The 23974-nt window shown below is 44.0% G+C and overlaps 1 protein-coding gene across 11 annotated transcripts in view; it reads right to left on the bottom strand.

The window, feature by feature from the left end:
* Positions 1 to 268: 268 nt before the first annotated feature.
* The window catches only part of ADGRL3 (adhesion G protein-coupled receptor L3), a 488842-nt gene continuing 465136 nt past the window's right edge, over positions 269 to 23974 (bottom strand). For 5 of the 11 annotated variants that reach the window (XM_052682224.1, XM_052682223.1, XM_052682221.1 and 2 more), the window contains 2 exons: positions 16326 to 16454; positions 8370 to 10786 (listed from right to left, as the gene is read on the bottom strand). In XM_052682224.1, the coding sequence (XP_052538184.1) occupies positions 9987 to 10786; positions 16326 to 16454 (929 nt within the window). In that variant the 3' untranslated portion in view covers positions 8370 to 9986. Of the gene's footprint in view, positions 2682 to 8369; positions 10787 to 12969; positions 13022 to 16325; positions 16455 to 23974 lie in introns of those variants that run through there. The other 6 variants (XM_052682227.1, XM_052682226.1, XM_052682225.1 and 3 more) reach the window with 3 other exon arrangements.

The raw sequence follows: 23974 nt of genomic DNA on the forward strand, positions 1-23974 counted from the left end.
AATCCTACCTTGCCTCCAAGTCTTCGCCACTCATCCATGAACCCATCAACTCATTTTGGTCATAATGGCAATACAGACACATCACTAAAATAAGAGTTTGAAAGAGTTCCCAGGTTAACCCCTCTTGGTGCTCTCCATCCAACAGGAATGCAAAGCTGCAGCACAAGCAGCTTGGATGAGGCATTTTAATACTAAACACAAGGGCAGCTGTAATGAGCTGGTGTAGATGGTAAAACCAGGTGCACTATTCATTTTAGACGGTACCCAATTCTTTTTCATAATGTACATTTTATTAATGCTCTCCGTGATAGTTTTTCATACTGTGTCATCAACAGGAGTACAGTAATTACAATGTATTAAGATTCATTCCATGCCTGAGGAGTAAGGAAGTCCACCGAAGTTATGCAAAGCAAGTGAAACGTAAATCACTGTTGACTTGGGGTTGGCTTGAACCAAATCTCTGCCTGGGGAGCAACATGACTTGGGGGTGCAAATGGGATGCACTGGCTTTGTCAATTAAATCTTGGATCCCTCCAGCTGTGGCTGGTTGCATTATCCCATGCCATGGTGGTTCATGTCTGCAGCTGCCAATCTGCATGCCATCAGGGTGGAGGGGCTGGATGGGATTTGTCATTTTTGTTAGAACTTGGGCTGGGCTCTGAGCTGTCACCATCAGTGACAAAGTATCAAAGTGCGCCCACTGGCGCTGCTGGCTGTAGAATAACTCCTCTAGACATCACACTGGAAGCTTTGGGTGCGTGAGGACAAAGTTATCTGAGGAGAAAAACTCATAGGAAGGGCTGCAATGAGAAAAAAAGCAACTCAGCTGCTTTCTAGTGATCTACTGGGGGAAAAAAAAAAAAAAACCCAAACCAAAACCAAACGAATAAACAACAACAACAACAAAAAAACCTGAAAAAAAACCCAGGCGATTTCTGCTTTCAATCACAGCCAGCTTTCATCCTATGCAGCACCCCATATTTCCCCAGGCCAGGATTCAACTCTAAACTTTTGGGCTGTAGAATGCATAGGGTCATCTTCTTGTGCTGAAATCTTTCATAACTCTTGGGAGGTTTTTTTCTTTTCTTCTTAATTTACTGGCTAGTTCCCAGAACCTTTCTGGCACAAAGCAAGGGGTTGCTTTTCCTGATTTTCATAGAATCCTAGAATCATAGAATCATTAAGGTTGGAAAAGACCTCTAGGATCACCAAGTCCAACCACAAGTCCATTCCCATCATGCCCACTGACCACATCCCTCTGTGGTCATCTCCACATCTCCTGAACACCTCCAGGGATGGTGATTCCACCGCTACCCTGGGCAGCCTGAGCCAACATCTCATCACTCTTTCTGAGAAGAAATCTTTCCTATTTTTCTCTCTGGGGAAAAAAAAAGAAAAATAATAAAAAAAAAGTGACAGCCTTTTATGGCTAGAGGAAGTTATTCTGGGTCATTTTTTCAGAAATGCTCCTTTTTTTTTTTTTTTTTCAGTCTGGTAAGCATTTTCCATCTGCTGCATGAATCTCTGCAGTTGGACTCAGAGTAAATAAGGAAGAAGAAGCCTTTGAGTTGTGCAGGGTGAAGTTGAAACCTCATGGCTCCTCCACTTTTTGCCATACTCTTCAAAAACCTGTGCTGAAGCACAGCCCTGCTTGCTGACTGGCACTGCAGGACTGAGCTGAAGAATTGGCCCAATGCCATTCACGATCTGGTGTATTTTTTTCTTTCTTTCTTTTTTTTTTTTTTTTTTTTTTTTTTTCTTCTTAATTAACGTTAAAAGACTCATGGGAACCACACCAACACGGCTTGTATCCCTCATGATGACGTTGCCCATCCCACCCACACCTGCACCAAGGTACCCAAGCCCTCAGTGGGTATAGCTCCATGGGGAGAACAAAGGCCAGAAAGTCCTCCCTGTTGGTAGGAGCGAAGGAGAAACTCCTACTGAGTTCTCTGCCCTCATCCTCCGGCTGCCTCCCATGCTGCCACAGTATGGCTGGGCTGCAGGACTCTTGCCAGGCTCTCCAGTCCATCTATCCCCAGCTGAGCTGAGGGAGAATCATGATCCACGAGAAACTAAGGCTTATTTTTACAAAAAATATCTCTATTTACACGTGACAATAAAATCCAAGCGACATTCCCCAGAAGCCTTTGCTAGGTACGTGTGCTGGTTGATCCCTATTTACAAGTGATGGCAATTCACCTTCTTCTGGCACCAAGGTCATTTCTTTGTATATTTTTTCCTTCCCTCTTTGACTCCCTGTATTTACAGCAGGGATTTGGTTGCAGTGGAGCGGGGTCCAGGAAGTGAGGCAAGCACGCTCATGTCTTTGTTTTCCAGTCAAGAAGCCAACATTAGGAGCAGACAGAATTGCAAAATATTTTTTTTTTTTTGCCAGTTCTGCTCATCTTAAAAAAAGCAACAAACCAGCCAAGTAAGAAGGTATGGTCCTCAGTGCAGCAGAAAGCCTGGCCAGGCTGGTTTCTCCGTGAGGATGAGAGGGTTTGCTGAGGATTCTCTCGAGGCTGGTGGCTGGGCCTCTCCTGTTGGGCCCTCCCGTGGCAGGATGGGCAAACCGAGGCAGTGAGGAGCCAGGGTGGTGTGGTACAGATGCTAGATGACGCTGTCTTCCATGGTGACCCTTCTGAAGACTGGCTCCTGCTTGGGCATCCGGCCACTCTCTGTGGAGAACAAGGGGAGAGAGGTAAAGCCCAGAGCAACACCTCACAGCCAGCCAGGGGGCAAGCCAGGTGGTAACCTCTGTGGTCACAGAATCATAGAATAGTTTGGGTTGGAAGGGACCACAAAGATCACCTGGTTCCAGGCTCCGTGCCGTGGGCTGGTTGCATCACCACCAGATCAGGCTGCCCAAGCCCCATCCAAAGTGGCCTTGAGCGCCTCCAAAGATGGGGCATCCACAGCCTGTCTGGGCAGCTGTGCCAGTGCCTCACTGCCCTCTCAGTGAAAAATGCATGCTGCTTTTAGGAGCATCTGAAACCAACCAAAAGGTCTGGAGGATCAGCTGTGCCCAGGTGCAAGTTGCTCCTATGGTGAGCACAGCTCCAGAGCCACAGCTCTGAACTTGTACAAAGCTATGGGGCTTGCTGGACCAAATGGCAATTTTTAAGGGTTCCCCACTTTTCAATCAGTAGGAATCACTGCAGAGTAAACAGATTTGTTTTGATATCAGACATTATCTGAAGGGCACTTCACAGGCTGTCTCTGAGAGCTCTACCGTACAGCTGTGTCTGCAATAATTGCAGCTCCAGGAGGAAAATGCCTGCTTGCAGGGGCACGGGTCAGGAAGGCAGCCACATGCTGCTGGAGGTGAAGCGGACACGTGCAAGAACACTTGGAATGATTCAGGTAACAGACTCCCTTAATGCCCAGGGAGAGGCTAAGGTAGGCCAGACATACTCTGGAAGAGAATTACAGCCTTTTTTTTAGGATAAATCACTCCATATCCTGTCCATCCAACGGCCAGCAAATCCCTGCTGCAGCAAAACTCATACAGAAAGTGCTACCAGGAAAGTGCCAGGGGTAGAACAGAAACTATTCACATTAATCCCTCAGCTTGTCTATTTTTGCTGCTCCTTGAAAAGGACAAAATTTCTTCCTTTCCTTGTAGCTCATCACTGTTCCAGGCAGTGGGTTGCACTTTCTCCTTTCATTTCTATGTTGCTTTGTATCATAAACAGCTAAAAATGCTTGGGTGTATACTGTACTCTGGGGGAAAGAATCCAAAATCCCACATATTGGATATGAAGCACTCTTTAAAACCATACTATCCTTTCACCTGCATGTATGAATGACAGCAATCAGGAATCTGCCAAAATGGAGGCTGTGGGAAGGCAGAGCCCAGGTGCGTGCAGGACTGGGAAGGCACAGCATCAATGTACTACATCATTTATCTATCATGGAGAGCCTTACTAACAGGACTGCCAACCTTGAAAAACATACAGCCCTTCCTTTCCAGACAGAAAACCAGAGGGAAAGCTCCTTTTAACCTCCATAAACTTGGCCCAGCTAATGAAGCTGTTGACCCCTCATCCCCCAAAACCCATTTATTAGTGGAGGTTAACAGAGACTTGTGTCTGCTGAAAGGCAAAGCCTTTGCTGCAACTAGGGCACAAAGCCTCTAAAGCACAGGCTTTTTGCATTGAGCTTTCCTGCCATAGGGACCTAAATTCTGCACGAGATGCCTTGGGGGGAGGTGGGACAAGACAGTATGAAAACAGCTTTATTATAACCATAATGTACCCATGGAGCATCAAGCTGCTGGAAATAACCTTTCTGAACTTGTAACAGTACATACACTTGGCTGTTAGCAGCAATGGAAGATACTGGGTTATCTGTATGTGTTCAGAGCAACGCAGCATTGCTTTTCTGCACCAGAACTCTATGTTTAATGTGCTGTCCTGCCAGTGTGAGTGAGCTATGCACGGCATCAAGGGAAGCCATAAATATTCAATGCTTTAAGACCAAAAAGAAAGAAAAAAGTAAAAGACAGCTGTAGGCTCTCACTATATTCATTCTTGTCACCAGGACGCAACAATTTGCCCATTAAACAAAAGTGGATGCTTCTTCTCTTTGGGCATAAGATTACTTTTATGGGACATGGGATTCAGGCCTCATCCATGAAGTGGCCATGCACACCAGCTGGGAGGCCGTGCAGCTCTGCTCCTGCATTTCAGTTGTTGCTTTGGGTTTAAGCAGCACTGTCAAAAAGCAAGCGTTTGCTTCCAGCACATAATAACTGCTCTGGGTTTACCAATATATATATATTTTATTATCGAGGTTTTAGTTTGGGTTTTTACATGTGTACAGAGTATTTAAGGAGTAGAAACATAAGAAAAAAAGTGAGGGAGGGGGGAAATCAAAAAGACAGCAAATAGTTAGGAAGCTGAGTTGTTTTGTTGGCATTGTGCTGGAGGAGACTATCACCGTCTGGAGTACCAAATACAACAAACAGTAACCACCTGTTAAGAGCTATTCTGGTGTAGAAGGGGAAGATTTCCAAGTTTTGGCTATGCTGAATAGTCTCAATATTTCAGCATTAATCAGACCATCTCCCCAGAACTGGGAAAACATGCTACCAGCTGTACGACCCCACACATCTCCAAGACATGCTGACCCACTGAGTGCTCATACAGCCCTGGCTCAACGCCCAGCAGCAAAAACTGACTGCAAAAACACCATCCTGGGCCCGCAGCCCCACTTGCTTTTGCTTTTATCCCTGCTCAGGATGCTCACTGACAATGTGGCTGCTGCCTTCTCTGGGAGCATTAATCACTGATTTTATCTGTTTCCAGCTTTGTGCTGCAGGATGTTCTCAGCTCTGTTACCAGAGAACCTGTGCCGACACGATGCTTAGAGAATGTTCATGAGCTCAGACTATTTAAACCCTAAAATATTCATTGAACAAAATTTGCATAGAGTCTAGCTGAATGCTAGCAGGTAGCTAAAAATAAAGATCTTTTCAAACAGAGGGAGAAAATCAGAGTGAGACAGATGACCAAGACACTGCTCTTAGGCTCTCCTGAGACAGCTTTTAATAAGACGAGCTATGCTTTCATTCCTGTTGTGCAGGCAAGTCTACAGGGTATTATATTCTTTATGAACTGTCAAGATCAAGAGTGTGTGAGGGCAACAGGGACACAGGCAGGGACACAAGGACCATCATCACTCAGATTTCAGGGAATTAAATGCAATCACTACGAGGAAAAGAGTAGCACCATAGTAAGCAATATGTGGTATTTACGAAGCTGTAATGAACATCCTAAACTTCTAGCCTACATAGTCTTGTAGTCTTTCTTGTCATGTCTTGTCTCTCTTTCAGAAGCTTTGGGGAGATCTTTACAGTCTCATGCAGCTTCTCCCTTATGGCTTTTGCAGAAAATGAGCAGCACTGTCCTTCGGAGCCTAAGTGTCCTCAAGCAATAGGAAACTTAGTGGTAACCCAGCAAACTGGTGCATCATCCAGTAGCTATGGGCAATCTGGCATCTGATATGAGATTACACAAAGAAAGTAACCTTGCTTATGTGCAGGTTAGAAGGAGCATGGGAAAAAGAGGTTTGCTACTTGCAAAATGTCCCAGGATGACGGGACATTGCATGCAATGCTCAGTCTTATACTTCTCTGTTCCCCCTTCCAACATGCAAGCAAGACTTTTAGAAGAAAGGATGACTCAAACTATGCACTGTCATTGCAAATTCTCACTCCATACTTGCCCAGCAACCAACGTGTCCTTAAAGTAGTCCCATGTTTCCAACAGGGAAGGTCTGTAAATAAGATCAATTGTTCAGCAGGACCAAGCATTGCTTTTTTCCTCTACTCTGTTTTCCATGGAAAGTTGGATGCTTACTGCAGTCAAATGATGAAGCTTTAATATTCTATCTCTAAAGATAATTTTTTTTTCTTCTCCCTTTCTTTCTTTTAACAAATCTCTAAAAAAAGAGATCCCTCTGATACAGGGCTGTTTATCCACTTCAAACCATCCGGCAAAGTTGTGTGCCCCAATCATAGGTATGGATTTAATACCATAATTGTTACTGCCTCTTCATCAAGTCATCATTTGTACCACACGCTATTCTCTTGCATCTCCCTGCCTTTGCTCAGCATTAAGAAATGCCTCAGTGGTTCTGCAGTTCTACTTCCCACTCCAACAGCATTTTAGGCTTCAAGGGATTTAGCTGAGTTTCACGTGTTGCAGTCTGCACAGAAGACACCGCTGTGTTGTCAGTCACACAACACATCTACTGAGTTACTTATCAATAAGCAGAAATCTTCACCATGCCAATAATCAACTATCTGATATGATAAACTGTTTCAAAGAGGAAAAAATGAAAAAAATTACCTCCATCTTGCTCCCTCCTTCCCCAAACCAAATGATAGTCTTAAAACATATTTAGCTTGATGTAATTAATGATATCTATTTCCCCTCTGTTTTGTGATTCAGCTGTTTCCAAGTCTGTAAGAAGCACCAACAGTGAACCCTGTGGTGCCAGCTCAGTCTGGGGACGGAAATAATCAGCTCGAAAATAAACAGTGTTTTTTTGCAATCAAAGTGCTAATAGACATGGTAACTGGAGGACAGTAACTCTTGCGAGAAGGGATGGAGAAGGGGGAAAAAGTCTGTTTCTTGCTGAATCAGAAATACATGGGAAGGGGCCAGGTGAGAATGACCATTTAGATTGAAGAAAGCCAAAGACATTTAGTATCATACAGTCATCTCATACCAAATCCACTACTGGTTTGTTCTTGCAGTTTCAGGCACACTGCACTGATCACCTGCCTCCCATTTTATCATAGCAATATTGGCTACAGTGGATCTCACCCTTTGCAGGAGTTTAATCCCACCAAATCCTTGGAAAATCACTTTTTGGAGACTAATATGGTAGAAGAGCTTTAACTTTCTCCAAAACAGAGATACTTCAAGGCCTCACAGTCTCAATTGGACTGTGGCAAAAATTGGTTTGGTGATGGGATCTAAACAGTTGCGTGCATGAATCTACCACTTGCCTCCCAGCTCAGTCCCTGCTGGCACAGAAAATAAAACCACACAAGGAGGCAGCGAGTTTGAAGCCAGTGGGGCAGCACTATCAAGAGCAAGGGCACAGCTGGTGGCTGTTTTGCTGTGATTCCCAAACTCCTGGTAGGAAAGGCCAAAATCTAGACCTGGCAGGAGGCACAGCCTGGTCAGAAATGAGATTTCCTTCCCAAGGCATTTTGGCCTGAGCTGTTGGCTGCAGCAACACCTCAGGTGGCTCAGGACAGCCATTGCAGAGACTCAGTTGCTCTGGAGGGACCTGAAGAGGGGCTGGGCCACTGGGAAGCACAGTGGGGTTTCTAGCACAGTGTTGCCCGGGCTGGCAATTGAACTTTTGGCGAAGGATAGCTCTGCATACACCTGGAGCAAGAAAATAAAAAGACAGCAAACAACAACTGAGGCCTAACGGGAACTCGTTTTACTCTTTGACATGCTACCAGTGGTATTTATCTCAGAAGAATCAAACTTAAAAAATAAAAAATAATTAAAAAATCATTACAATGATTAAAAAGACACACGAAATACTATGCTCAAATCATCTGCATGTCATTGTCTGGTTTATACAGTAGGCACAAAACAGACCTAGGATAACCTGCAAGAAACGTGGGCCAGCTTTGTTCTCAGCCAGATACAAGTGCTGCTAGCCTGATACTTCTACTTAGCTGTAGCTGGGTAATGTTTGTGCTTAAATTGCTCAGCCAGGCCTCCTCTCTTTGGCATTGCTCACCCATGCCCTAAAGGGGTTGGAAACTCGTACTGAAGACAGAAATGGAGAAAGGAACAACAGAGAAGAGCGATTAATTGTACAGTACATACATACAGTGTCTTCTAAATTGTGATCAGTTGTTTATTGGTTGGCAAACAAGCTTCACTTTTACAACAAATATTAGTAATGAGGTCATTCAACTGCTGAGACCATACAAAATGATCATAAATTAAAAATAAAAATAAAAATAAAAGAAAAAAGAAAAAAAAGAAGAAATTATACTCCGTGCTGCTAATTTACCTCTGGAAAGCCTATGTTACTTGAAATCATGTCAAATAAATAAATTTCCTGTTAGGCAAAAGAATGAACAGAAGACTTTTTTTTTTCTTTAAAAATCACTGCAAAAGTACTTTTTAGATCACTACGCATCAATCAAATTTCTTCTTAACCACTGCATTACAAGTGCCTAAACGGGGACCGGACGGGGCCGTGAAGGCCCTTAGCTCCTATGGGGAAATCACCGTCTCATGCAGAAGCCCCGCTACGACTACAAAAACCTCTTGGCTTCTAGATGCGAACCTACGGCCTGGGTGAGGGGCTGCTTGCCAAAGATGCTTCACAGGATTCTTGTTACGATCGGTTGTGCACTGTAAACATAAAGTTTGCCCTGCTCTATTCTGCAAAAAGTCTGCCGGCCATATGGCGGCTTGAGAAAGATACACGATGAGGAAAGAAAAGACTCTCTTGGTTGGAAAGAAACTGCCATCGCGTTTCTAAAAATGGTCCTTAGAAAGTGGTGTTTGTTTTTCTGCCCAGTGAGACTTTTTACCAGGATGGGAGGGATGGAGGGGAGAGGCAAAAGGAAAGAAAAGAAAAACAGGAGTTATGAAAAACCTTGCTCCTACTGGTAGACAAACTTACAAGACCAGCACAACAGAAAAAGTTCTTATTTTTTTTCCACTACATTAACAGGGACGCAAGTTCTGGAGGAACAGAAAGCAGACTATATGTGCAATGCTAGTATCTGTACATTACATAGAAATTGTTTGATTCTCTTTTTCTGCCATTAGTTTTGATCGTCAGTTAATACAGCAAAACATAAAATATGCCTTTAGCATATAATTCTAGGATTCCCTTCCGTATCATAAATTTTTGTTTCGGTTGCTCCCACAGCGAAGGGTGCTGCGATCAAACCGAGTTGTGAGCGACCAAACCCCGCTGCAAGATCTGGATTTGTAACAGACAGTTTGCTAGCTTGTTTGTTTTGTGCAGCACTCCCACCTAGATGCGTCATCGCTACTAGTTTCAAATGCACATTTTTGGCCTTTTTTTTTTTTTCTTTGCATTTTTTTTTTTTCTTTCTTAAATCAGGTCCTCAGTATTAAGAGCAACACAGCATCAAGGATCGTTTAAACAAATACAGCATAACTTGAGAAGGCCACGAAGTGTGCCGTTATCTGTCCTATCTCTTTCATTAACATAATGAAGTCTGTCTGAAGGGAGGGAGCATGGGGAGGAACTGGGGGGAGGGAGGGGGCAGCAGTTCCTGTTCTCTCCGGGCTGGCCTAAAAATTCCAGTAAAAAAAGTCTGAGAGTTTCATTTCGCTTAGAACAGCATGAAGATTTAGGAGTACACACAATATTACCACTGCTTGTATTAACTCAGAACAGTAAACCGAGCGTTACGGAGGGGCTGTGGGTGTCCGTTTGCTTCATTTTTGCTTAACCTTCTATAGACTAGTGACCAAATGAGCGGGTCCTTTCGCACTGCCGTCCGGGGAGGTTCCCTCTTTGTTCGGCGGGACTATAAAGCCGTCGCTGCTGCCTCGGCCTAGCTGGTAGTACGTGTGTAGCTGATGGACGTGGTTCCTGGAGCCGAGGTTGGGCATGCTCTTGTAGTAAACATCATCCGCGTCACCGCTTTTTGCCGGCGGGGGGTCGGTCTGGGTGCTGGCGGCAACGCTTTCCGCCACGGGCATGCCGGCCAGCGTGGGCATACTGGTGTACAGAGAATCCCTGTTGGGCGACTGGAGGTCGTCTGTGTGCTCGTTGGTCAGCAAGGGGAAAAAGCTCTCACTGTTGTCCTGTGGGATGCGCCGCCGGCTGTAGAGATGGGGCTGGGGGCCGTCAGCCGAGTACACACGGGGGGGCAGCAGCGGGGCGTCTGACTCCTCGTGGATGAGCTCCAGGCCCAGGCTCTCCTCGTGGGTGAAGGAGGTGGCGTCGTCCAGCACGATGGCGTCGTCCTCACTCCCGCCGCCCACGCTGTTGACGAGTTTGTTCATCAGGTTTCGGCTCTGCTCGCTGGAGCGCTCGTGGTTGTTCAGGTAGGAGGGGATGTAGTTGGAGGTGAGTTCCTTCAGGATCTTCTTCTCGAGGGCGTTCTCAGTGTGGTTGTACCCGCGGTCGAGGATTTGCACGCAGTTGCTGAGGTACTCGCCGCTGGCGATGCTGTAGCTGTTGCCGTGATTACCATTCAGTGGTAGAGTATCCGTGACACTTGTATCCCTGGCATTGTTCAGAAGCCCCTCTGAAAAACATTACACAAGAGAGGGTGACTTGTACAAACAGGACACTCACGCGGGACGTGCACACTCACACCCTTCCTAGGCTGCCACAGGGCCGGGGAAAAGCGAGCGGTATGCCGTCTCACACTAGGGAGACTGCTTCATCCCAGGTGTGAGGGTGCAGCTCCACTTCGCTGCCTTAAGGCCTCGCCGCTGATTTAGGGTCTCGCTGCTGGAAAACGGAGGGCAATAGCTAGCAGGAGGGAATAACCTCTCCCTGCCAATATTTCCTCGCGCTGTTGTGCACTGCTGCTTCCAGAGGGTCTGGGATTTGCTCTGCATGTTCCCTGGGAGCTGAGCGATACATGAGCCTTAACTGGGCCAAAGTGCCCTTGCTGCAAGGCTTTGGCAATTCACCCCAGCTGAGGAGAAGTATTTGCTGTGTAGGTTAATCATCAGCCGAACCTCTCTTGGGACTGTATCCTTACTAGCTTCGGAGGGGGGAAATAAATCTGCACTCCCTATCCGAGGAAAGGCATGAGTGCTCTGCTAAAGGCAAGATTCGTGATTAGCTCATGCAGCCAGCACAGGGCCACAAAGTGCTCCTGTCCAAAGCATTTTTGGAAGAAGACTAAGTATCCTACCCCTCATGGCACAAGGGCACAGCCAAAATGATTTACTTGATCTTGGTCAGGTGGGAGTTTCCTAATGCAATTGGTACAGGGGACAGCTGTAACTGGGTCTTGCACAGCCTTTAAAAATACTTTCCATCTCCCTTTCCAAGTGAAAGCAGAGATGGAAGGTAGAGCAAGTACCATCACTGCCACAGTATGGCAGACATGGTGGGACACACACTCGGGTTGTTGGGACATTCCTGAGCCTTTCCTGCCAACCTTCTTCACTGCCTGCTGTATTTGAACAGGCAGCCCAGGTAAATATATATGCCTAGCTTGCACAAAGAATGCACAGACAGTTGCATAAATGAGACCTCTGAATTTCAGCAATGAACTGTCCTGCTTGCTACTGTACCACTGACTGCTGTCTCATTTCTACTGGCCTGTCAACACAGCCAGCGCAAGGCTGGGGCTTGATGCCATCCTTACTGACTCTATGGGTTATGGTGGAGGAGATAGGCAAGGGAGAAGTAACCCAGGCCACAGGCAGGTTAAGCTGTCACACACTGTTTTTTTGTTTTGTTTTGTTTTGTTTTTTTATCATGGCCAGCAAAGACAGACATGGGAAAGCACAAAATCCCATATCGACCTTTCAGCTAAGGGCTATGGGTGTTGCCGAAAAATCATAAGCAACTCCCAGCAAGCAGCAGTGGATTAGAGGAGCCATTAGCCGACAATTTAACAGTTGCTCTTACCATGCTTGGTACATGGCATGTGTACCTTCTGAAAATACAGGATTCGGTCTATATCTGCGATGTTGTAGTTGTGCGTGACAACGGCTGGAAAGTGCTAGTGCAGGCTTTTTTTCTTTCTTTTGAGTAAAATGCCCAAATGTATCTGTCGTCTTTTAGGTTTCTAAAGCTTGGAAGGTGATGCCGTATCCTGGGTTTCCAAACAAACAAGGGGGCTATGCAAAAAGTCAACTAGCTATCACAGACATAGAGCAAAGCCGCTTATTTTCATGTTGGAAGCTCTCCAAATGAGCCATGATGTTTGGGAAGAAATGGGAAGTGAGCATTTCAGGGGGAGGATCGTTTGCAGTGGGTGACGGACACGACAGCATCTGTCTGATAGCTGAGTGCCGTATGCATTTAGGCACCAAGCAATGCTTCCGCTGCCAATGCATAGAGCCAGAGGCTGGGAGGGTTCAGAGGGAATTAAATGAAGGCATCACATGTGAAAACAGAGTGAGGTCTGCAATGAAACGAGCAGTATAAAAATACCATGACCTCGCAAATCAAAAGGTGAAGTTTAAAAGAATTGCACGCACAGCTAAATGAGAAACTAGTTTGGGTAAATGATATCACAAAAACGGGAAATAAAAAAGGAAAGCATCATCTAATCTTCACTATATATATATGTACACACACACATATATATATACACACACACATACGCACGCATACACAGATATATACATATGTATATTCATATGCTTTAGATTCTTTTGATTTCAAAACTGTGAGATGAATTTCCTTTATTAACTACATCATCTATATGTGATGCAATAAAAGTGAACTAAAAAAAATTACATTTGATATGCAATGTTTAGCTTTACTCCCATACTTGTCTCTCTGTAGGGCTCTAAACGACAGCATGAAGAAAAGGAAAGAAAAAACAACAAGTAAGCTTACAGCGACAGTAGGAGAAACATGAGTAAAAAGCAAATTGATGATGTGCAGAAAAGAGAGTTAACGGAAATAATTTTCACTGCCCAGAGTACATGAATTTGTTACATGGTTTATTTCAGGTTAAAAATATTGACATTTTAGACAGAAAAGTATTTTACCCGCAATATCAATGCACTACAGTTTTATTGAAAATATAATCACATTTAAAACTTTATCCAATGCCATTATAAATGTTCAGCGTGCAATACATCAAGAAATAATCCCTGGAAATGTTAAGAGAAGTCTAAAGCTGGCAATGGTCATGCTTGAAAAGACAGGCACTGTCAATGTCATTTCCAGAGTCTTAAAATGAATGGCTTTACTTACTGTTAGTTCTAATAACCCCTGGCAGTTGAAACTGAAATCCATTTCCTTGCTAAACTGTTTTGCTGTCCATCCTTTGCAACAGCGCTTTGCAAGAGTATGACTTAGCTTATCATGGGGCTGTTGGCATTTAAAAAACTTTTGCAAGGAAGCGTTTCCTTTCTGTTCTTTTTATAACCAAACACATGGAAAATTACATGGAATTTGCAAGCAAATGTGAGAGAAATAGTAGTTCGAATAATGGCATCTCTAAATGAAGCTGTTGAGAAGGAAGAGTTAAAAAAAAAAGCAGAGCCAGAGATGAAGATGAAGAGCCATTGTTAAGTGTCAGCTTCTCACTTTGCATTGGTCTGCGGGACACTGTGATTTAAGCAGAGCTTGTTACGGGATTTCCTTCTTCTCTTAAACTTATCAATCACAAAAGCAGTTAGGCCATTTTGACACGTTTATGTATCCAAGAGACTGAGTGAGTACATATCCATCAGATGCAAAGGATAGTGAGTGCTTCGCATGTGCCGCGGGGTGCCAGGCTCCTCACCTACCATCTCCTCCTCCTTTTACACTCTGTCCTGTGAAGGAATTGGTTTTGTCACTAGTACATGGTCTCTGGCCTGTTGGGTTCTCATTCCCAGCTTCTTTGCAATGCTTTTTAGGGCTCCCAGCCCCTGCTGAGACAGGGCAGCTTCAGCTTGAACAGAGAAGGTATTTTAAAGCACGGAACTGGAGAGGAGGAAGGGGAGACCACCCCAGACTCCACATTTATTGTCTTTATAGAGTCCTGTCTCTGTCAACAGCCAACAACAGATGTGGCAGATGAAGGTGCAAGAAAATCATGTGGAATGAGTTAGTAGGGCAATGTTAGCTAGCATGCCTTCCCTGCACTCCAATCCCAGCCCTTGTAGATGGTGACAGCATCTACTTTTACAATGTGTTATCGTTACTTTAGCCAGGTTGCTGGTGCAGCGCCCTTAAAGCGCAGAGAATCCAAATGGGTTTTGCAAAGTTTCCTTTCCACTGCTGGTTCTCCTAATATGCACACTTTGTAATGGAATGCTTTGTCCTAAGATAATAGCCAGTTTAAAAAGCAAAAGCTATACCACTTTCTTTGATCATTAATTAACTTGCAGCCTCCTGAACATAATAGGTCGCATTCTGCTGCCTCTGAAGTCAAAGGCAAAGCTCCAGTGGCTCAAGTGGGATCAGTAATGGTCACACTTTCTTTAATATACTAGGGATGTAGGCTGGGCAACTTTCTCTGTCATCCATCTGGCTGTGTTGCACTGAATAGCATGTTCAAATCAGTAACACTATTTGTGGAATAATGTACTGTTAACTCAGGTAATTGTATCAGAATCCAGTCTCACAAACTAGAAGAACATAAGATTATTAGAATGCATGTAAAACCTTTTGTCACATTTCCGCTCAAATCACTTTTGTCCATTTGAGGCCCCCAGACCTGAACCTCAGGACTTGCCTTAAGTTAGATACTGACCCAGCATTACCTGCTGCCACTTGATTTAACAGTCCCTCAAATCTCAACATTATCATGCAAGAAGACATACAGAATATGAAAGCTTGTTTTGACATTTGTGATACACTAAAGATCTTAAAATTCAGAGCATTTCATGCTTAACAGTAGCCCCTTTTTAGAAGACATTAATGGAAGCAAATTTATTGCACAATGTTAGCATAGCTTAAGAAATTTATGAACAACAGAAAGGTCAAACACATGTGCTTCCTTGTGGACTGAATGAAAATACCCTAGTGATACAGTTCAATACCTATGTCTGTTATAAACAATACACTGCTATTTAGCACAATGGGGTTTTACTGCTTCCATTATAACCATAATTATTCTCCCTTCCTTAGGGATCCTTTATGGGAAATGGGCTCCTTCATTAGAGGGGAGAGGTGAAAGAGCGCTACCCCCCAAAAGAAGTGGTAGAGCAGGATGGAGCTGGAAAGCTCCACACCTCAGCTGCTCTTCCATCCCGGTCAAACACCTCAGCCTGGCCTGGGCAGCAGCACCAGGACAGCAGCCTACAAACACTGCCCTGTCCCCACAGCTGGAGCAGAGACACACACACTGGCGACAAGAGAATGACCTCAGAGAGGGAGCCTCAGCTGAATACGACTGACTCTACCTGCTCACTTCTCGTGCACAGAACAATGTGTCAAGAGCTCTGAGCTTCCCTACGCCTTTTTCCATTCCTTCTTTCTTTTTTACTTTGTAATAGAATATACAAAATGTATTAATGCAAAGAGCAAAACATTTTCTCCAACGTCTAAACTCTGCTCTTTGGAGCTGACCTATGCTCCTCTCTTCAGCTGTCATTTTTTCCTACAAATCAAGGGCATTTTTGCTTTGTTTGGCATTTTTTTCTTGTGCAACCTCCAGCAGACATACTGGTGTGCTGCTGACCACATTTCTCTCTGCCATTTCAAACAACAGCAGCTTTGGTGTCAAAGGCCATTTTAGCTTCACTTACCTTCAGAGATGTTCCTGCTTCTGAAATGAATGGTTTAACAAGGAAATGTGCAGACAACAGAGAAATGGATACATCTGACAAAACACACACACAAGACCAAAAACAATACAAAAGCAAGGGGATTAAAAAAAAAATCAAAATCAAAACCACTGTGAAAGTTTTGAGTAGAACTGATGAGTGTCTCTTAAAGTGAACTTGATTGCTCATGGAAAAAAGCCTACACAAAATGGAAAAATGCACTGAAATGAAAGAAAAGGGAGGATCGTTTCTGTGCCCAGTTCAAAAAAAACAAAGTGTTTGGGGGGGGGGAGGAGGGGAAGAAGAAAAAAAAGAAAGAAATGGGCAAAAATAAGCCACAGAAAATGGAATTCTCACTAGAAAAATTAGAGAGAAACTCCAGCACACCTTGTGCGTTGTACATGCTGACAGAAGGGTTGTTATAGACCGCCGATTCCCCGAGCAATGTATTATAAGGGTTGTTAGTGCCATGAGGACGAAGCAGAGCATTGGTTATAAGATGATTAGCCATGGCTCCTGGAGCAGCCCGATAGGAAGACAGAGAAAAAACAAAAAAGGTCAATCAGGCAAATGTGGCATAAAAAAAAAGGAAAAAGAACATTCAGAATGACAACAGTTGAATTAGTCCTGATTACAAGCAGCCAGCTAATTAGACTTGAGAACTGTAGGCCACTAAAGCAGCACAGATGTAACTGACAATGCACAAATCCAAACTGATGCAAAAGAAAATGGATCAGAAAGCAGATAAGCTACATTTATGGTGGTTCCCCAGTTGCTAGGAGTGTAAGCAAGGCTATGCCCACATGCTTGCTACAAATAAACAAAGAAAGATGGCAGCCTACACAATGGCGGGGAGGTGGGGGGAACTCTCCAAAAAGTGCCAAATGAAGAAGAAAAAACAAAAAAGACTAACATAAAACAGCACATTCAGTTCCCACTGTGGCCTAGGATCTCTCTTACTGGTCCCTTGAAATGTATTTGAAACTGAAATAGTATAATTAAAAAGAAACGATGGAAAATGCAACCTCTTCAAAGGCTCTCAGCACTTATTGGAGAGCTCTGCTCTGGCCACCAGTTTCTTGTATCTAAAAGGATGAGTTCACTGCAGCTCCTGCTCTCAGAGGCTGTCCAGTTCCTCCTGGCAGGCGGGTAATGAGAGCACCTCAGCCTGGCAGGTGTTGCACTTGGGATTGAAAGCAGACCATGGGGACATATGTTTGGAGAGTCCCTGTTTTCCAAGCAAATGCCTTTTTGCCTTCCTTCCTGTCATTTCTGAATACGCAGCCAGCAGTCAGCCTTCCCCTTAGGTTTGCCCCTTGGAGCTGCAGATACTGGACTTCTGCTTTTCAGGATCATCAGAGCTTAGCAGGTGGATGCCAAGACCCACCCTGTTTCCCACCACAAGCATCAATCCCTGAAGCAAAGCCTCCCCCCTCCTCTTGTTGACCTGCAGGACCAAAAAACCATTAAACCCTTGTCCTGTTAAGTCTCCCCTGGGATCCAGAGAGGCAGATGACTCAAAAACTCACCCCAAGACAATTTCCACTCTCATTGCAGGAATACTCAAGGGCATAAAGTAATTTTCATTTACTTCCTGGGCTAGAACACTAGAACAAATCCTTCCTACTAGGAAAACAAGTCTCAAATGGGGCAATTTCAAGGCTATCAGCAGGCAAAGAGAAAGGGAAGGAGCACAAAAAACAGACCACCATCTTTTCCCCAGCCCAATCCTCTTCCAGGGTACCAGAACCTCCATCCCAGACCCCCACATCCCAGCTTGGCCCCTAGCTGGAGTGGTAGGGTTAACTGGCTTCACCAACATCTGCTGCCCAAACCCAAACAAGTGATTGGAAAGCAAATTCCTCAACACCAGCCACTCTTTTGGGGTCATCTTTGTCACCTATGGGATGCAGAGTCCACCATCTGCCTCTCTTGGGAGTAAAGAGTAAAGGTGGCCCTGTGGCGTGGTAGAGGTGGGCTTTGCAAGACGCTGATGTTCTGGGTGCAAACTCTTCTCTGCAATTAATAACCTGGCTTCCTCCTTTTTTTTTTCCTTTTTTTTTTTTTTGATGCCATTGCTGATAATATACAAGCCCCAGGTCAGTTTCTCAGAAGCAAGCTCTGTGAGCTCTGTGAAAGCTCACGCCAACAGAGCATTTCAAGAAAGCAAAATCTGTCCTGCCTCTCCTTTATGTTTCCCCAGCCCTTCCCGTACTGAGGCGAATGACATTAGCGGGTCACTTGGCCTTTTGAGCACAGAACAAGGTAGAAGGCGGCGCTGTATGAGGGCTGCATGCCAGGGAGGCTCCTGCATGGATACATGCAGCTGCAAAAAATACTGGTTTCTCTCACCTGATGTTTTGGCTATACTGATGTAAAGCAAGATGAACTGTTGTGTTTGGAAATAAGGAAACAAAGCTGTCTCCTGTAAAAAAACATTATATGAACACTTAACTAAGCAACCTTGAATATAACTCATTGTCAAATGAGTCAGTCCTTTTGTTCTGGTGACGCGTTTATCCATTACTATCACATATTGGATGAAGACTGTAGGAACAACTTCTCTTCTTGCACTTGTTTTATACCAGTGTGACTACTAAGGACATTAAAGTAGCCTCCGCTTTTATACCACTTCCAAACAAGCTGGGCCGCAAAAGATTCAAAGAGGGACTCACGTTTATACAAGTAACAGGAAAGACCAGAGTTAATGGCAGTCACAAATTCCGAAGTGACATAATCCTTCCATTTGAGATTTACCCCAATTTCCAAGTTGGTTGCCATGAGATTTGATATGGAGAAGAAGGCTGTACCTGCCCCATGGCTTTGAACGCTTTTGCTCAAGGTGTCTTTCAATGGCAACTACAGAAAGAAGCATCTCACATGATGTGTTGCTGGCCTGATCTTGTCTAACACATCACGTTCCAACAGCAAAGACAGTGATGCTTTTCCCAGGTTTTACCCCACCTGTTGCCATGCATGAGCTGATCCCACTGCAGCTTGAGCTTGGAGCAGCGCACGGCAAGAGACAAAAAGGGACACATCTGTGTCAGTACACAGCACCTGGCTTGCCTACATGCACCACAGGGGCCCTCTGCTGCCCGGTGGGCTCTGAAACAAGCTAAATTCACATCAACCTGGTCCTTCTGGACTGTATGAACTAGATAGTTCCTGGAAACTTTTAAAGCAGATCAGTGATTCTGAGTACAAACACTACAAAAAGTGGAAAACTCAGAATAAGTCAGTCATTTTCAATTGCAAATCTGTGTACAAGAGGAGGCTTTGTGTAACAAAACAGCCACCCATTTCTATATGCAGACACGAAACAAAAATACCACATCTTCTGCTTTCCTCTCCCTTTATTTGTGAGGGCGTTAAGATTTTTTAATTTACTGATCTAAATGTCACTTTTGAAGTCAGTTTTGAGTAATTCTCCTGGTGCAAAGCCAAAGTAAATCCACTGATATCTCTTTCCGATACCTTTCAATATTTTGGGCACTGAGCAGCAGGCTCCCATCAGGGTGGGCTGCCCACAGCAAACTTCACTCTTTGTGTGTGTCATGGAAAATACAACCTCTGGTATCTCAAAAAGAAAATTACATATGCCTTGTATTCATTAATCTGGGGTCTTGTTTCTCCTTAGCTGCTTTAAAGCTGCAACATTCCCTGCCTCAAAGGATTGAGGGAGAAAAACTGCATTCAGGCTCCAGAGAGCTTGAAGTTAAAGCTTAAGATAAAACAATAATACAACAGCCGAATCCCCATTATTGAGTTTCTCCTTCCCAGGAGGGAGAAAGAAAAAAGGTATCGCAAGCCATACATTTCAGTATCATCCTGCCATTTTCATAACACTTTATCATTGCTATAGCAACCACCAGGACTACTGGGAAAAGCAGATTAAGTCTGCAGATGAGGTATGAGCAGAAGAAGCAGGTGGGCTACCCATGAAAATGGCTATGGTAATAAACAGCTAGTGAAGTCCAACAAAGAAAGCCTGGGATCAAAACACATGCCTTCTGAAAATGCTAAGAGAAGATGCAAATAGGCCTTTTTGGCACAACATGTCATAGCCTTCCATGTCATGACACCAATTACTCCCAGAAAATCATGCAGCCCAGCATCATCCTTGCTCTGCAGCAGTTCAGTGGTAACATCCCCTGAACAAATTCGTCCTCTGCCATTTCCTGAAGTACCCAAGCCCAGCACACAGTCACCAAGCATGCTTTTCACTTTTTATTTGCTTAGTTATGCTGGCTGGCTTCAGTTCAGCTGCGCTGCAACACCTTCACTTCTGCTAGCCAAAGGTACTCTACTGAAAGCAAACTCACCTCATTCCCAAACCCACCTTGTGTTGTGTGCATATGGGCATACCTGCTCTTGGGAGTGGGAAAAAGATGAGGCTTCAAGGCCAAAGGCTCACATGGGAATTTTCTTTTTCACAGGGATGAGAAGTTCACAAACAGAGCCTGCGTTTAACAGCAGGAATTTGGTGCATGAGCACAACAGAAATCTGCACCTTGTTAAACAGGTACAATTTAAACACTCAACTAAAAGCAAAGGGCAAAAAGAAATATGACAAGTGTATGCCACCAGACTCTAGGTTATATCATTCAGGAACAAAATTCAACTAATTTCTTGTGGGCAGCTGGCTGACAAAGCCATTTAAAGGCATTTAAGCTAACTTGAATCATCTGCGTGGTCTGCTCAACAGAAGGGGAAACATATCCAAGTACTCCTCCAGCCTTTCTGAAAATTAATGTCATGCAGCGTGGCCTAAGCAGGCTGCCAATGGCTTGGGCAGCACTGCTTTTTCAGGGTCATCTGCCCACATAGGTAAGGATACCCTCACATGTCTCTTCTGGCTTTGTATCTTTTCAGAGACTTGCCAAAACCAGCTCTTGCCTTGCTACATGCATTTTAGCAGGTTGGAAGCACACTGGGGAAGGGAAGATTTCCCCACTGCTGAGAAGGCATGCCAAGAGTGCAGTTTTGCAGAGAAAGTAGACTAAAGCATTTAATAAATGTAAGCTGGTGAACTAGCGAATCAATCAATTGAACATTTCAAAAATGCCCAGAGAAGCCCAGTATTTTCCAAACGAAATGTTATTCTTTTTTGTTTCTCAAGACTGGTTTGTATGAAAGCTGACTTTGACTCTCTTATGATGTCATCTTTTCATTAGAGTAAAACTAAAATAAATAGTTCAGAAAAGGCACATCTGAGTTGTAACAAAATATTTCATTGCCTCTGACCCGGGAGTCCAAAAATGTAATTGTTCTTGTTACTTTTTTGGTTGTTTCCTGAAAGGATGTAATGGTGTGCTTCTGGTCAACCTTAATCTTTATGTTTTTTTCCCCATTTGCCATCCACACAACTCTCGCTGCTCCCATCCCACAGGATAGAGCAGGGAGCTGTGCCCCTGCCCACTTTGCCTCCTGAAAGCAGCCAACTTATCCTTCTGTCCAAAGACTGCATAAATCAAGACCGCTAGCTTCTCACACTTCATATATTGGACTTCAGACCACCCTGCAGAGAGAGTATGGCCCAGTCCCCAGAGTTACTGCAGTGCCTTGGCTACCAGCGAGACTAGTTTATCCAGGGCACCAATGATGTGGTTAGACATGAATCTTTTCCTAAGATTCTTTTAACAAAGAAACAAATAAAAACACACTGCCTTACTCTAATCATAGTAAGTCATCTCCTTAACTTGAACATTACTGAAATAACCTTGCTGCACAGATCTGTTTGTAAATTCTTGCTAGCTCTGTACATCATTGAACATTAACTTATTCCATTTTACTCCCAGGCAAAGAAAATACATTCAAAGCAGGTTTGCATGAGTCAAAGCTCCAGTCATCTCTGTGACTTTTCTTATCAGCATTCAGTACTGCTCTTTACTGTGTTGTGGACAGATTTTTGAAGTATTTTAAAAAATCCTGGTCTTCTGCATGTTCTCTTGTAAGTTATTCAATTAATATAACTATGAAAAGTGAAATCACACACATTTGCTGAAGGACAACAGCTATCTTCAGCATTCTTCTCGTTCCCTTCAACAAACGCTCTGACGTTCAGATTTATTGACCTGTGTTCTTATAATAGCCAACAGGATTTAGTTAATAAACTTCAATAAACCTCCCTATTAAATTTCTCTCAAATAGGTTTGTTGTCACTTGCAGCATCTAATCTATTCATTGAGAAGCTATTAATACTGACTGCAGTGAAATGGAATTTCAGCAAATGAGATTGTTAAGCTCTGGGCCATCTTCTGTGAAATGAAACATTCCATGCTTTTATGCAGACACAGGGCAGGGAAAACAGCTCTTTCTCCCTTTTTCCCTCCTTTCTCATGGAATGATTTCAGATGATAAGATTATAATCTGCAGGCCATGTTCAAAACATACTGCTAGTCCACATCAACTTATAAATGTTTGCCATGGGACAGAGGCCATCGTTCCTCTGATTCCTTCTCAGCTGCTTGAAGCAGAAGCACATTCCCCAGATGGGACATTTCTTTTTACCACCACTGCTCCTTCAAAGAGTTTATGGTTCTCTACGCCTTGACTGCACAAAGGTGCATTATGGCTCTTTATACTTACTGCTCACCAGATGCAACTTCTTAATCAAGACATTTGGAATGCCATGCCTATGGTGGAAACTAGCCTGTACTTGCAAGAGTATAAGCAGTCATGCTTTCTTCCTTCCTCCACAGTCATCATGCTAAGACTGCTCTGCAGCAATACTCTGCTGGATCTAATAGTCCCCAAAGCCTGCTCTGATTTCAGAAATTGCTTTGCCCTTACTTTTCCTCTTTAAATCTGATCCACCTAATGACTGAACTTCCAATTATATGGCTGTCAATCCTAAAATCAAAGCCAGTTCATAATATCTCCCAAAGGAAGAATGCCACGTCACTCACTGAAATCACTGCTACAAATCTCAGCTAACTCTGTCCCAGGCAGCAGAGAGGCAAAATAAACCAGAAGACAATCAGCAATGGGATTCATTTCACACGTAGGCAGAAATACGAGTTAAATTTTCTAAGTTTTGATCCCTGATGCAGAAAATCATATTTTTCCTGGCATATATAAGGCTGATTGAAAAAAAAAAACAATCACAAACCATGAACAACTGAAAAAAGAAGTCGAGGCACTTGCTAGTCCAAAAGGATACTGCATTTTCCTTACAAATAGAAAATATTCATTTGCTTACAACTAGCCGGAATTCATCTCTACTTCATATAAGATTATCAGGATGATTCATTTTGAGGCCAGATGCTGACATTTAGTTAAACCAACAGCCATGTAGTAGGGCTGCAGAGATTTATGTCTTGCAAACAGAAATTCCTCCAGGTTGTCTCAGTGCATGTGGACAACTCCATCCAAATTTGTGATCTGTCTGGGAGTGGGACCCAGGCACTGGTACTCGTGGGGTCAGGGAGAATCAGGGGTTGATATATATGCTCTGTAATGGTTGCAAAGAAGGAACATAGAAGCAGGGGACAAAACTAAAGACTTAAAACTAAGGCAGTTTCATCAGAAAAATGCCAGCGGCAGTGAGGTGGTAACGAAACAGCCACAAACACTGGGCAAAATGGAAATTTTAGAGTCCTGACATAAATTAACCTTCTGAAATTCCTATGCTATTCCCCTTGTTGTGAGCACTGGCATACACAGTATTTGCAGTACTGGAACGGTAAGTGCTCTTGAGCATCACCATCCCCAGAGAGAGAGCAGAAGCCACAGCACTTGAGAAACTGTGGCTAGATGAAATGCTAGAACAGAGCCTGCAGGCTTTCTCTGGATTAGTGGAGAGATGCCTCAAGGGACTCTCAACCTGCTTCTTGCCCTTTGACTTCCACCAAACATCCAAGGGACACATAAGCACCTCAGAAAAACACTACTCTGCTCTCAAGAGGCAGCCTCAACTGAAAAGAAACAGAAATGGAACTGCTAATCATACCGCCGAGGCCGAAGGAGAGCAGGTTCACATTCTTGTTGCTGTTTGTGGCTAAATCGGCTGCCTCCAGGCTCCAGGACTGCTG

The sequence above is a fragment of the Tympanuchus pallidicinctus genome, unplaced genomic scaffold (assembly GCF_026119805.1).
Source record: "Tympanuchus pallidicinctus isolate F22 unplaced genomic scaffold, pur_lepc_1.0 scaffold2, whole genome shotgun sequence".
Lineage (NCBI taxonomy): Eukaryota > Metazoa > Chordata > Aves > Galliformes > Phasianidae > Tympanuchus > Tympanuchus pallidicinctus.